Below are 14,223 nucleotides of genomic sequence, written 5' to 3'. Positions count from 1 at the left end.
ACACTTTTATTTTACAAGTGGGCCCAGAGAGGGTAAGTGAGTCACATAGAAAGCAAAGTTATAACTAGACTCAGGTTTTCTGATTCTGAAAATAAATAGATGATACTAGTAATAGTCAATTAATAGTAACAGAAGAAGACCAGGCATGGTGGCTCACGCCTGTAATCCCAGCACTTTGGGAGGCCGAGGTGGGCGGATCACAAGGTCAGGAGATCGAGACCATCCTAGCTAACACAGTGAAACCCCGTTTCTACTAAAAATAAAAAAATAAAAAATAAAATAAAAAAAAGTTGAGCGTGGTAGCGGGCACCTGTAGTCCCAGCTACTTGGGAGACTGAGGCAGGAGAATGGCGTGAACCTGGGAGGTAGAGCTTGCAGTGAGCTGAGATCACACCACTGCACTCCAGCATGGGTGAGAGAAGGAGACTCTGTCTCAAAAAGAAAAAAAGTAACAAAAGAAAAAGTTTCCTTTCCCAACAGTCCTGGGAGAAAACACCTTTAGGTCAAAGCTTGTTCATACGTATTACCATGTAAATGGTAATATCATTTTTTACCATTGGTAAAAATATCATTTTTACCAAAACAAATGATGTGTTGTTCAGTAGTGACACAGGGGTGCTGATGGAAAAGGAATCCTATCATATTGGTTACTTGCTGTGCACTAGACCAAGACATAGAGCTAACCAAATGCAACAAAGCTGTTAGAACAGACTTGGGATCAAATAATGAATGAATCCAGAATCAAGCTTTGCAGGGGACTCACTGCCCTCAAATACATAATCCCATTGAAAGAGGAAGCTGGACCATGCCCTTAGATATAGGAAAGATATATATCTTTCCTAAAGATTGAACATAGGGGTGAAATCTGTCTCTTGGAGAATGAGGACTTGGTATGAGGGTGGTTCTGAAGATTTTCCTGGATGATGGGACCTGGTGGGTCATTGCCCTGGTGTGACCGACCTGTCCTGAGTCTGCCTCATGCAGAACTCACTTTGAGTGGAATTTTAAAATATACATATCTGACTGGGCACAGTGGCTCATGCCTGTAATCCTAGCACTTTGGGAGGCCGAGGTGAGCAGATCACTTGAGGTCAGGAGTTGAAGACCAGCCGGCCAACATGGTAAAACCCTATCTCTAGTAAAAATACAGAAAAATTAGCCTGGCCTGGTGCACGCCTGTAATCCCAGTTGCGTGGGAGGCTGAGGAGGAGAACCCCTTGAACCTGGGAGGCGGAAGTTGCAGTGAGGCAAGATGGTGCCACTGCACTCCAGCCTAGGTGACAGAGTGAGTTTCCATCTCAAAAATAAATAAATATATATATAAAAAATAAAATATACATATTTATTATCTTTCCTGTTTATAAAAGTAATGCATATTTTTTGTTTTTTAAAAAATCAGATATTGCAGGAATGCTAAATTCTTGTCATTTTATTTTTGCATGGAGTCTTTGTAGTTAAGCGACTTTTTTTTAACCTCGTGGGTCCCAGGTCAAGTGGCCGCAGGGTCACCCAGGTGGTGCGAGACTTCCTCCATGCCCAGAAGGTGCAGCCCCCCGTGGAGCTCTTTGTGGACTGGTTGGCCGTGGGCCACGTGGATGAGTTTCTGAGCTTCGTCCCTGCCCCCGATGGGAAGGTAAGAACGTGGTGCATGACATGTCTTTCCCTGGCATCTGGGGCAAGAACTGAGCTCCGGGGCGCCACACCAAGGCAGGAGGCTTAGCCGAATCTGTTCTCTGCACACAGGGCTTCCGGATGCTCCTGGCCAGCCCCGGGGCCTGCTTCAAGCTCTTCCAGGAAAAGCGGAAGTGTGGCCACGGGAGGGCCCTCCTGTTCCAGGGGGTTGTTGGTGGGTAACAGCGCCATGTCCCTCCTTGCAGCTTGCCTGCCCCTCACCCAAATTAAGACACATTATGGCTTGAGAGGGGGAGGGCAAGTTTTAAAGCAGGGGCGTGTCCCCAAATTCAGGGCTTCTCACTCCTACCCCCGCACCTTTGCTTCACCAGATACCACTGCCCACGACTGGGGCCAAGCTGAGGCGGGGAGCGGGGTGATGGAAGGTGGGCATGGACTGAGCAGGGACATAGTGGCTTCCCAGGCAGGCGACCAATGCAGTCACGCTGTGGAGCTTTAATGTTCTGCAGTCACTGTCCTGAAATCCCCCTTTTTTTTTTTTTTTTTTTTTTTTTTTTTTTGAGACGGATTTTCGCTCTTGTTGCCCAGGCTGGAATGCAATGGTGTGATCTCCACTCACCACAACCCCCGCCTCCCGAGTTCAAGTGATTCTCCTCCCTCAGCCTCCTGAGTAGCTGGGATTACAGGCATGCGCCACCACGCCCAGCTAATTTTGTGTTTTTAGTAGAGACGGGGTTTCTTCATGTTGGTCAGGCTGGTCTCGAACTCCCGACCTCAGGTGATGGGCCCGCGGTCAGCCTCCCAAAGTGCTGGGATTACAGGTGTGAGCCACCGCACCTGGCTGTCCTGAAATCTTAATTCTGTTTTGTGAGGTCTGATGGATCAATGGAGCGTCTATGGGGCTTGGAGCCTCTGCTCAGGCACAGTCCTGTCTCCCAGCCTCCCTGCCTCCCTGGCACAGATTATGTGCTGCCTACTCCTGTGCTCCCTGGAGCCCCAGTGCCAGGCCTCCCCATCTCTGTCACTGTCCTGAGATGCTGCAGCACTGTGCCCCCAGCAGGAGCCTGGGCATGGGCACATGTGCCACTCGGCATCTTCATGGCATCAGTCATCCCTGCCCTGCAAGGGCATTTGGTGGGCAACTTGGGAGGGGTAAGTGTCTCACCCAGCCTTGCTCAGGTACCCAGCACATACCCAGAGGCCACAATACTCTGGAGGTCGCCCATTTGCCTTGGCTTGGGGTGGCGGGCCTATGGGAAGGAGAGATGCCAGGCTGGACCTGCTGGCCCCATTCCAGGGCACAGCATGTGGGTCTCACAGCAGAGGCATGCCCAGGCACAGCCCACGGGGAGCTAGGCCTCCACTATGAGGCCCACAGGCCAGGCCCTGACACCAGCAAGGGTCTGCCCAGCCCCATGCGTGTCCCCAGCAAAGTGCAATGTGAAATAGCAAATAAAAACCATCCTGAAAAGTCAGGAGAGAGATTCGGGGAGAAAGAAACAGCTTTATACTATAGCACCTTTAATGGTACTCTTTTCTCTGCTGTTTAAGCAAGGAGCTGGCATTTTCTTTTTCTTTTTTGAGACAGGGTCTATCAGCCAGGCTGGAGTGCAGTGACATGATCTCAGCTCACTGCAGCCTCAACCTCCCAGACTTAAGCGATCCTCCCACTGCAGTCTCACAAGTAGCTGGGACCACAGGCATGCACCAACACGCCTGGCTTTTTGTATTTTTTGTAGAGATGGAGTCTCACCATGTTGCCCAGGCTGGTCTTGAACTCCTGAGCTCAAGTGATCTGTCTGTCTTGGCCTCCCAACGTGCAGGATTACAGGTGTGAACCATTGTGTCTGGCGAGGGCCCACTTTTTTTTTTTTTTTTTGCACTGGAGGAATTTTGAGAGAGAGAGAGCTGGCTGGACTGGAGTCATCATCTGGCAAACTTGCTGGAACGGTTCTCAAATTCATTTCCTTTCTAGCCCCAGTGAGACTGCATGAATCCCAGAGGATCCTCCCTTTCTCGGTGACCCCAGAGGCCACAGGGCAAAGACCCTTTGGCATGCAGAATCGTAGGTTTTCTTGGCCCCATGGCCTCAGGGGAGGCATATAGCATCCTAGACCAAACACAGCTCAGAGAGAAAAAAAGCTCCTTTAGAACTTAGATGCTCCCAGGTATAATAACTTCCAAAGTCCCCTTGCTCTCTGTTTGCTAGCGTTAACTTCTTCCAACACAACCCTGGAGACCTAGCAATAAAATGGAAGAGAAATAGTCTTTCTTGATCCTGTTGCTCCCAAAGGGACCCTGACTAGACTCTGGTGAACCTAGAGTAAGTCTTAGAAATCCTTAAATCCAAATGATGTACCAGGCAGGGAGAAATGCCACCTTCATCTTTCCTGGGAGAACCATGTTCATGGTGAGCAAGACCCAGGAATGGGTTGAGCAAAGTTACTCCAACCTGCCCAGCTGGGAGGGAGCGTGGGAGAATTCACAGATGGCAGACCACAAGCAGCCACCCCACCCTCGAGGGCTGACACTCAGGCAGTGACTGTGGCGATTTTAATTATACAGACACAGGGGCCAGAGCGCTTATTAGGCACCTCAGTGTGCCAGGCCTCACGCTGTGTGCATCACACGTGTTATCTCATTTGATCTCACGAGAGCCTGTGGGATGACCATCACCCACCTTTCTACCCAAGAATGTGAGGCTCAGAGAGGGGATGTCACTGGCCCAGAGGCCTCAGCAAGATTGCAGTGGAGCTGGGACTGGACCCCAGCTGCCTGCCTTAAACTGGGGTGAAGCGGGTGTTGGGCCTGCAGATGGGTCCGGGCAGCCCTCTCCTTTCCCTTGGTCAAGGCTTGAGGCCCTGTGCGAACCCTGGACTTGGGTTTGAATCACAAGCCCCTACATAGCCTACCTGTGTGACCCTGGCCAAGTCTTCTGACCTCTCTGAACCTCAGTTTTCTCATCTGTAAAGTGGAGATCATAATGCATACCTTGTGGGGGTCACCATGAGGGTTAAGTGAGATGCTGAACGTGGGCACTGCCCTCCGGGCCTGCTCATGGTAAGCGCTTACTGAGTGGCAGCCATAGGATTGTGTGCCATTGACTCTAGCCTCCCCTTCCCTGTCCAGTCTCATCTCCATGGGCACCCCATCAGGCTGAGAAAATCTGGGCCCCTGGGAGGTCCCCATTTCATGCAGTCACTCCTGGAGGGCAGGGTTGGGGCCTGATGGTGTCCGAATCCCAGGACTGGCTGGTTCGCTGCTCAGTGAACCTAGAAAACCTGACTCTGATGGTGGGTGGGTAGGCAGCAACTGACCCAGCTCCCGGCTCAGCCAAAGCAAGAGGAGTCCTCATGCAGTGCCCTCGGGCGGTTGTAAATTTCCAGTGAAAGGCGTTACCACTTCTGGTGAACTCAAATAAAGGTCTCAAGTTCACCCCGCTATGGGAACCAGACCCTCCCACTCCTTACACACCCAGATGTGCACAATGGGCAAGACAAGCTCAGATAGGTGGTGCCCACCCAAGGCCCGGGAAAGTCAGAGGCTGCTGACTCGGCAAGACCAGTAGCTGTGAACTTGGCTCCTGCCTGTCTGCTTCCCTAAACACGGGGTCCTCATGTTGGTGCTGTCCATGTCCTTCCCTTTCATCTCTCTCCTTCACAGATGATGAGCGGGTGAGGACCATCTCCATCAACCAGGTGCTCTCCAATAAAGACCTCATCAACTACAATAAGTTTGTTCAGGTACAAGGGCTGTGGTGTACCTGTGGGCTGTGATTTGGGAGCAGGTGGGCCTGGAGGCAAGGATGGGATACGGACATCTAAGGCTCACCGTTCATGAAAGCTCAGGTTAGAACAGGCCCAGACAAAGGGGCCCCCACACCCTCCTTTGACCCAGGAGAAGTGAGGGGAGCGAGGCATGTGTATGAGAAGAAGACAGGCATTCCAGGCAGAGGGAACAGCACAGGCAATGGCCCTGAGGTGGAACGAACAGGCCTGAAGTATTTTAGGACAAGCCAGGAGGCTGATGGGGAGCCAGAAGAGTCCAGGTCACATCACGTGAGGCCTCGTAGGCATCGCTGGAACTTTGGCTGTGACTCTGAGTGAGATTTGAGGCCATTAGGGGATATGAGCAGAGAGACCAGTCTGACTTATGCTTTAAAAGATCTCTCGGCTGGGCGCGGTGGCTCTTGCCTGTAATTTCAGCACTTTGGGAGGCCGAGGCAGGCAGATCACAAGGTCAGGAGTTTCAGACCAGCCAGTTTGAGACCAGCCTGGCCAACATGGCGAAACCCCTTCTTTACTAAAACTACAAAAATTAGCCGAGTATGGTGGCATGTGCTTGTAATCCTAGCTGCTCAGGAGGTTAAGGCAGGAGAATTACTTGAACCTGGGAGGCAGAGGCTGCAGTGAGCCAAGATTGCACCACTGCACTCCAGCCTGGGCGACAGAGCAAGACTCTATCTCGGAAAAAAAAAATTTCTCTGTTGCTGTGTTGAAAACATATATTCTGTGGAGGTAAGAGGTGACAGTAGATTCCAACGGGAAATACATGGCACCCGGAGCTGTATAACTGCAGAAGAGGTTGATAAAGGACATATTTACAAAGGTACAGGCAGGCTCAAGGAAACTAGCAAAGGACTGTTCAGTATCCCAGGCTAGGATGAGCGGGAAGTGTTACCACCCCTACACCTGAAGGAATGAGGGAAGGGAACTGTTCCTGGAACCTGGAGAGGCCACCAGGATAAGAGGCTGCGAGACAGGAGATGTGACAGCCAACCCACAGTGAACTGGAGGGAGGGAGCTGCAGGGACAAATACCTCAGCTGTATTCTCCTCCTTCTTTGCTCCCGTTGGCTCAGCCCAATCAGGAGCCAGAGGGCACTGGAGTCCTTGATTCCTAGGGATCAGCCTCCCCGTGCACAGGGCAGAGATGGGTGTACAGTGTTCCTGAAGGGCAAACAGAATTTCCCACATAGGGACTGCATGAGTCAAAATCCTCCAAGAATGTCAAGATGGGGTTAAACATGTCAGAGTTTTATTAGTGAAAATGCCTGTGTGAGGAAATAGAGTGGGAGCCAGAGAAGCCTGGGAGACCCCGAGTGAAAGAGAGAAGGAAGGTGGGGTGCACACACCCTGTACTGCATACAGCCTGGGGAACTTTCAGGAAAGCCGTGGGGGATCCCACCAGCCACAGTCGGCCACTAGAGGAGTCCCTCGTCTCTCAGAAATGGGTCTGCCTGAGTGCACTATCACTCTCAGCCATTAGCTAGGAGCAGTCAGTGAGGTGTGACCTTAAACCCAGGAAGGGCTTCAGAGCTGGGCAGCAAGCACCCTTGGTCAGTTACACTCCCAAGTTGGAGGTGTGCAAGAGGAGTTATCATGGCTGCCACGTGGGGCAACGGCAGAGACCCCATAGGAAGCCATCGCGGTCCACCAGGCTGGAGTGGGTGGCCTTCAGACCAGGTGGGAAGGGGGCAGATTGGGAACAGATGGCAAAGGGGGAAGGTAGCACCCACAGGACTTGCTGATGAATTGGATTTGGAGGAGGGGACAGGAGACATCAAGAATAACAGCAAGACTTGTGGCCCTAGGCCGGGCGTGGTGGCTCAAGCCTGTAATCCCAGCACTTTGGGAGGCCGAGACGGGCGAATCACAAGGTCAGCAGATCGAGACCATCCTGGCTAACCCGGTGAAACCCCGTCTCTACTAAAAAATACAAAAAACTAGCCAGGCGAGGTGGCGGGCGCCTGTAGTCCCAGCTACTTGAGAGGCTGAGGCAGGAGAATGGCGTGAACCCGGGAGGCGGAGCTTGCAGTGAGCTGAGATCTGACCACTGCACTCCAGCCTGGGCGACAGAGCGAGACTCCGTCTCAAAAAAAAAAAAAAAAAAAAAAAAAAAAAAAGACTTGTGGCCCTAACAGCTGGGTGAACAGCGGTGACATGTACTAAGCTGAAGAACCCTGGGGGAAGAAGCGGGGTAGTAGGGTAGAAATTAAGCGTTTCTCTTTGGATGCATCATGTTTGATGAGCCTGTTAGACACCCACGTGAAGATGCTAAGTAGGCAGCTACACTCACATGTCTGAGCTTAGGAAAGAGATGGGCTTTATAAAGAGGTTTAGATTAGCCAGGCATGGTGCTGGGTGCCTGTAATCCCAGCTACTCAGGAGGCTGAGGCAGGAGAATCACTTGAGCCCAAGAGGCAGAGGTGGCAGTGAGCCAAGATTGTGCCAGTGCACTATGGCCTGGGTGACAGAGGGAAACCCTGTCTCAAAAAACAAACAAACAAACAAAGAGGTGGGGAGATGCACATTTGGGAGTTGTCACTGTATAGAGGTGTTTTAAACCATGAGACAGGCCGGGGGCTGTGGCACATGCCTCTAATCCTAGCACTTTAGGAGGCTGAGACGGGCAGATCACCTGAGGCCAGGAGTTTGAGACCAACCTGGCCAACGTGGTGAAAGCCTGTCTCTACTAAAAATACAAAAATTAGCTGGGTGTGTTATGGTGGGCACCTGTAATCCCAGCTACTTGGGAGTCTGAGGCAGGAGAATCGCTTGAACCCAAGAGGTGGAGGTTGCAGTGAGCCGAGATCACACCACTGCACTCCAGCCTGGGAGACAGAGCAAGACTCCATCTCAAAACAAACAAACAACAACAACAACAACAACAAAAAACCATGAGACAGAGTGAGATCCTCTAAGGCATGAGGGATTTGAAGAAGAGGGTCAAGGACGGAGCACTCTGAAACACTCATTTTTAACCTTATGGGGTAGAACTGTGAGGGGTGGACACGGGATAGGCATATTTTGACAAAGGGGCACGCAGATAAGGTCTGTGTGGACAATGGACCTATGGGCACTTGGGTATCCTGCCTCGCCTCAACTAGACATGATGCCTTGAGTGCCCCCAAAACACACTGGCAAGGTGTCCCCAACTCTAGCCCTCCCCTGCCCCCAGAGCTGCATCGACTGGAACCGTGAGGTGCTGAAGCGGGAGCTGGGCCTGGCCGAGTGTGACATCATCGACATCCCGCAGCTCTTCAAGACCGAGAGGAAAAAAGCAATGGCCTTCTTCCCTGACTTGGTGAGGCCACCACCCATGACTCCAGACTACGCCAAATCAGGCTGCAAGCCTCTAAGCCCTAGAGGGGAAAAATGTTTGGTCACAGTCGTATTTAGGATTGTGGTGGCCAGTGGGGGTGGCAGGGAGAATCAGGGGTCCTGTGGTGCTCCTCAGAAGGGCCTCTAGCTGGCTGACCACCATGGTCCCTGTGGAATGCTTGCTGGCCAAGCCCTGGCCCAAGGGGCGTCAGGGAAGGGGACCACTTGACATTTGTGGAGTGAATGAATGATTGCATGAGGTCACGTGTGCAAAGCACATGGCATCAGCTGGGAACCAAGATGCTCATTCTGCTTTCTTCGTCCCAGCTTGCAGCTCTTCATCCATCCCACATGTATTTAGGGTTTCCTGTGGCAGATGCAGAGATGATTAAGAATGCCCGCTGCTCTCAAGGGACTTTCAGTCTAATCTGTTGAGAGGGAAATTCTCCCCCTCTCTGAGGACATGTCCCAGTGATCTATTTTGTAGGATAAGGCGACGTGGCAGTTTGGAGGTGAAACAAAGCACTTCCAGCCTAAGAGGTAGAACTGGAGATCCAAGAGGCTTCATGGAAGAAGTGGCCTTTGACTGAGCCTTGAGGGCTTTGCCGCTGATGCTTCGCCTCTAATGCTTCTAAATCTTTTTTTTGGTTTGTTTTTTGTTTTTTGAGCTGGAGTCTCGCTCTGTCGCCCCGGCTGGAGTGCAATGGCGCGATCTTGCTCACTGCAACCTCCGCCTCCAGGGTTCAAGCAATTCTCCTACCTCAGCCTCCTGAGTAGCTGGGATTACAGGTGTGCACCACCACACCTGGCTAATTTCTGTGTTTTTATTAGAGACGGGGTTTCACCATGTTGGCCAGGCTGGTCTTGAACTCCTGACCTCCAATGACCCACCCGCCTCAGCCTCCCAAAGTGCTGGGATTACAGGTGGGAGCCACCGTGCCTGGCCTGCTTCTGAATCTTGAGCTTGCATTTGAAACACCGGGACAGGTGGGGCCCCACCCCGCGGTCCTGATTCAGCAGGTCTAAGGCAGGGCCCAAGGCACTGCTGCCTCGCTAACAAGCGCCCAGGTGGTGCTGATGCTGCGTTTTAGAGGAACACAGTTTGAGCAGCACTGCTATAGGCCACCCAGCTCCCCTCTCCACGCCTCCCCACCTCCATCCCCTAGAAGAACTCAATTTGCCATTGTCAGAGCCTTGAGGGGAACCTGTCCACACCACTGTTGCTTCATGCCCCCCTTTTTCCTTCCTCTTTTCAGGCAACTTTTTGCCCTCCACTTGCAAAGCCTCTTGCCACTCCCCTTCCTTCCTGTTCGAGGCTATCTTGTAATTATATATGTGCCCCAAGAAGCTTGTGCAATGATTCAGGTTCTTGTGTTCACAAGAGAGAGAGTCCTACTCAAGCCAGCTTCAGCCAGAGGGAGTCTTAATATAAGGACACCAGAAACCTGAGGGCAGGATAGCTGCAGCAGAGCCTGGAATCCTCTCTGTTTCTGTGTCTACATCATTCATTCTCTCTCTTTCTCTCACCCTCTCCATCTCCTACTTCCTCTCTCTCTTCTTCCAGCTTGGCTTCCTTTGCTTCTCTGTTCCTGGGGACAAAGATGAGTATGGCCATGCACAGAGACACTGACACGGGCAGAGACCGACTAAACTCTCCCATTGTCAGTTTCAAATTCCTGGGAGAGGGACTCTGATTGGTCCATCTTGGACCAGCTGTCCTCCCTGGCCCAATCAGCTATGGCCTAGAAGGTTGGGATTCTATAGCACAAACATGGCAGCTGCCACAATCCACAATTCCAAATTCACATTAGGGCAGTTTCCAGAGGGCGTTGCCAGAGTGAGCTCTGTAGATGCTCCCAAAGGTACCTGGCTAAAGTGTTCTTCCCAGCCCCTTTAGCCAGTTACCCTCTCATTGCACAGGAAAGGGTGAGCAGCTATTGATAAGACTGCCTAAAACACAAACCTAGGTCCTGCAGATAGAGTAGAGGTGTGAGGTGGGAGCCCAGTGATGAAGTTCTGCCTCCCCTTCGGACTGCAGGTGAATATGCTGGTGCTGGGGAAGCACCTGGGCATCCCCAAGCCCTTCGGGCCCATCATCGACGGCCGCTGCTGCCTGGAGGAGAAGGTGCGATCCCTGCTGGAGCCGCTAGGCCTCCACTGCACCTTCATTGATGACTTCACTCCATACCACATGCTGCATGGGGAGGTGCACTGTGGCACCAATGTGCGCAGAAAGCCCTTCTCCTTCAAGTGGTGGAACATGGTGCCCTGAGACAGCTCCCACCCACCATCCTGTCCCCCTGGGGTGGGCATTGGCCCAGGTGGTGGAGACAGAGACAGGCCCCTGAATGATAAGCACCAAGAGACCCCAAGGCTCCAGATGGAACACTGAGGGTGACCGTCCCTCTCAGAAGCCTTTTCCCTGGAAGTGTCCATGCCTCACCTGCAACCCATGTGGTTCTCAGACTTGAATCTTCTTGGCCCCACAAAAAGAAGGACCTCATTTCTTACAGCCTCTCCTGTGATTCAACACAACCCATGGAGATGTCCCCTCCTCACTCTGAAATCATCTGTTTGGGGACAAATCCACATTGGGGTCTAGAAACATCCATGTATCTCATCAGCCATCTTGTCCTGTTTATCCTAACAGAGGAAGGATCCATGATTCTGCTTTGGTCCAATTGCTTCCTCTCTGCAGAGGAACAACCCTAAAACCAGATCACTCCACACAGGACAGGCAGGAGAGATTCTTCCTAAAGCCTCCCCCATAAAAAGGGAGCTGTGGATCCACTGAGATCAGGGCGGGACCATCTTTCACCCTGCCAAGTTCCTGCCCAGATGTTGACCCTCACCCAGCATGAGCTGTCACATGGTATGAGCTTCTAGATGCGTGTGGAAGCAATGAGAATTGTCCCTTAGCCTTATAAACTCCCCATCATCTGACATGCAGAAATCCAGCTTTGTCCAGAATCCTCCTGGAATTTCTTGGAGATGAAATTATCTGGGGGATTATTGGGTACTGGGAAGACTGGGTACAAGGGTGAAAAATATCTCCCATAATACACATGGTTGACTATGGTGATCCACCTTGTGATGGTTAATATTAGGTGTCTGGAGAAGGATGCTTCATTGGCCCTGGGACCTCTCTCTGCAGGAGGAGAGACCCCTGCCTCTCCTCTGGATTGGTCCCAGGCTCTCTATTGGCCTTTGGTCAGCGTTTCCGCATAGCTGCAGAAGAGGGGGCTAAAGGGACTGGATCCACCAAGACAGTTCACGGTGGGAAAACTCTGGGAATGAACCACTGAATTCAGGGGATGGCGGTTGGGGGGGCGGTTCTCGAGATGTGTGCCAGCTACACGTGTATTCTGTATGGGTCCAGCTGCGTTTCCATCACTCGCTAATAAATCAACAGAAACACAAATGGCTTGGCTCTCATGTTGACCCTTCTTTGAGCTTAGAATGAGACAGCAAAGAAAGAGGACTTTCTTGCAGCTGAAGCATTTGCTTTCTTGACCCCCAAGAATTTGGGGCTGACAACCCAAATTTTGATAAGACTGAGATTGCCTTGCCTTGGCCAGAAGATAGGTTAGGGCTGTCATGGACAGTTGTGATGATATGGACACATAAAAGCAAGCCTGGGGGTAAAATGCTAGGCTACCAGGACAAGGGAGCATGGCCGGGCTGTGGAAGGAGGGGCAGTGGGGAGCATGTGGAGGCCTTTTGCATGTCCTTAGCAGCATCCTCCTTCTGCCTGCAAGAGGCTGCAGGAAGCCTTACTTCAGAGCACTCGGGCACTGTCCCTCTGCCCTCCACCCTCCCAACCCCCTTATTCTCTCTCAAGGTGCAAAACACAGAAACACACTCAAGCTCACCCCAGGCTGGGTGGCTAGAGCTGTGCAGGTTTCTCCAGTGCTGCCTCCTTGCCATAGATTACTTAGGTTCTCTGAACAGATTCCCGGTGTCCCCTCACATGCCCAGATTTTGACAAAATAAGCTCCCTCCCCCATTTCCCCCAGCAGGAGAAGCTGAGACAGATGAAGAGGCTGAGAACATCTTATTTTCTGAAAGGGTTTGGGGAGGGAAATGTGACTCTCTAGAAGGCAAATGCCTAAAATTCGGAGAAGAGGGATGAGTTTCCAACAGGCTTTTCTCACTCTCAAGACTAAACACAAGACTCTGGGTGGACCCAGCATAAAGCCCTGGAAACTTCTTGCCTCTCAAAGTTGCTCCCTGTGCTCTAGGTTGGTGTGGGAGGGGCAACCTAACCCAAAGGCAGACGAGAAGCAAAACAGTTGAACACGGCATCCACCTGTCCACACAGCAAAGGACAGGGTCAGTGCATTACTTTTCGAAGGCTGCTATAACAAATTACCATAAATGAAGTGGCTTAAAACAACACAAATGTATTATCTTATGGTTCTGGAGGTCAGAAGTCTGACATGGTGTCATGCTGGACCTCTACTGACTTCAGTAGAAGCTGGGCATGGTGGTACATGCCTGTAGTCCTAGCTATTCGGGAGGTTGAGGAAGGAAAATTGCTTGAGACTAGGAGTTTGAGGTTACAGTGAGCGAAAATCACACCACTGCACTCCAACCTGAGTGACAGAGTGAGACTCTATCTCAAAAAAAAAAAAAAAAAAAGATAGGGATGGCACCATGTTTGAGAGACCAAAGAAGAGACCTGGAGCCAGTGACCGAGACAAGGTTTATTGAGGGGACTCATATACAGGGCAATCCAGTGGTGGTGGGCTGGACAGGAGAACCACCTCTGCTTGTAAAAAGCATGCAGTTGGCAAGGCACAGTGACTCATGCCTGTAATCCCAGCAGTTTGGGAGGCCAAGGCAGGTGGATCACGAGGTCAGGAGTTCGAGACCAGCCTGGCCAAGATGGTGAAACCCCGTCTCTACTAAAAATACAAAAATTAGCCAGGTGCAGTGGAGGGCACCTGTAATTCCAGCTACCCGGGAGGCTGAGGCAGGAGAATTGCTTGAACCCAGGAGATGGATGTTGCAGTGAGCCGAGATGGTGTCACTGCACTCTAGCCTGGGCGACAGAGCAAGACTCCATCTCAAAAAAAAAAAAAAAAAAAAAAAAAAAAAAAAAAAAAAAAAAAGAAAGAAAAGCATGCAGTTTATATAGCATTTTCACTTAGTACTCTCACCCTAACAACCTCCTCCTGGCAATCTTCATTTCACCCATAACAAAGGGCCTCAATTCCCGTATAGCCTGCATTCTATGAGATAAGCAGTGGGTCCCAATGTTCCTCACAGAAAAGAAATGAGTCTCTGGGTTGGGCACTTTCCATAGCTGGGAATCCCAAATGCACATTCGTCATAGACTGTAAGGTCATTCTCAGAGTATGCTTCAGTTAAGCTGTTGCTGGCAGTGCGTCTGCCATACACATGGCTCTCACTGAGCTAAAGTCAGCATCTCGGAAGCGGTGGTTCCTTCTGGGCTCTAGGGAAGAATCCTTTTTCTTGCCTTTTCC

The 14,223-nt window shown here is 51.3% G+C and overlaps 4 protein-coding genes across 4 annotated transcripts in view; 2 read left to right on the top strand and 2 right to left on the bottom strand.

The window, feature by feature from the left end:
• The window catches only part of PADI3 (peptidyl arginine deiminase 3), a 37,970-nt gene extending 25,815 nt beyond the window's left edge, over positions 1-12,155 (top strand). Inside the window, exons 12-16 of the mRNA XM_050791198.1 lie at positions 1,489-1,633; positions 1,744-1,846; positions 5,296-5,375; positions 8,592-8,717; positions 10,773-12,155. Of these exons, the coding sequence (XP_050647155.1) occupies positions 1,489-1,633; positions 1,744-1,846; positions 5,296-5,375; positions 8,592-8,717; positions 10,773-11,006 (688 nt within the window). The 3' untranslated portion in view covers positions 11,007-12,155. The remainder of the gene's footprint in view (positions 1-1,488; positions 1,634-1,743; positions 1,847-5,295; positions 5,376-8,591; positions 8,718-10,772) is intronic.
• The window catches only part of SDHB (succinate dehydrogenase complex iron sulfur subunit B), a 689,037-nt gene that overhangs the window by 254,322 nt on the left and 420,492 nt on the right, over positions 1-14,223 (bottom strand). The gene's annotated exons all lie outside the window — the stretch shown is intronic.
• Positions 1-14,223, bottom strand: part of PADI2 (peptidyl arginine deiminase 2) — a 579,517-nt gene that overhangs the window by 206,063 nt on the left and 359,231 nt on the right. The gene's annotated exons all lie outside the window — the stretch shown is intronic.
• The window catches only part of PADI1 (peptidyl arginine deiminase 1), a 169,791-nt gene that overhangs the window by 69,001 nt on the left and 86,567 nt on the right, over positions 1-14,223 (top strand). The window lies entirely within an intron of this gene.

This window comes from Macaca thibetana, chromosome 1 (assembly GCF_024542745.1).
Source record: "Macaca thibetana thibetana isolate TM-01 chromosome 1, ASM2454274v1, whole genome shotgun sequence".
NCBI lineage: Eukaryota > Metazoa > Chordata > Mammalia > Primates > Cercopithecidae > Macaca > Macaca thibetana.
Note: the sequence above shows the minus strand (reverse complement) of the source record. Positions and strands in the feature narration are given on the sequence as shown.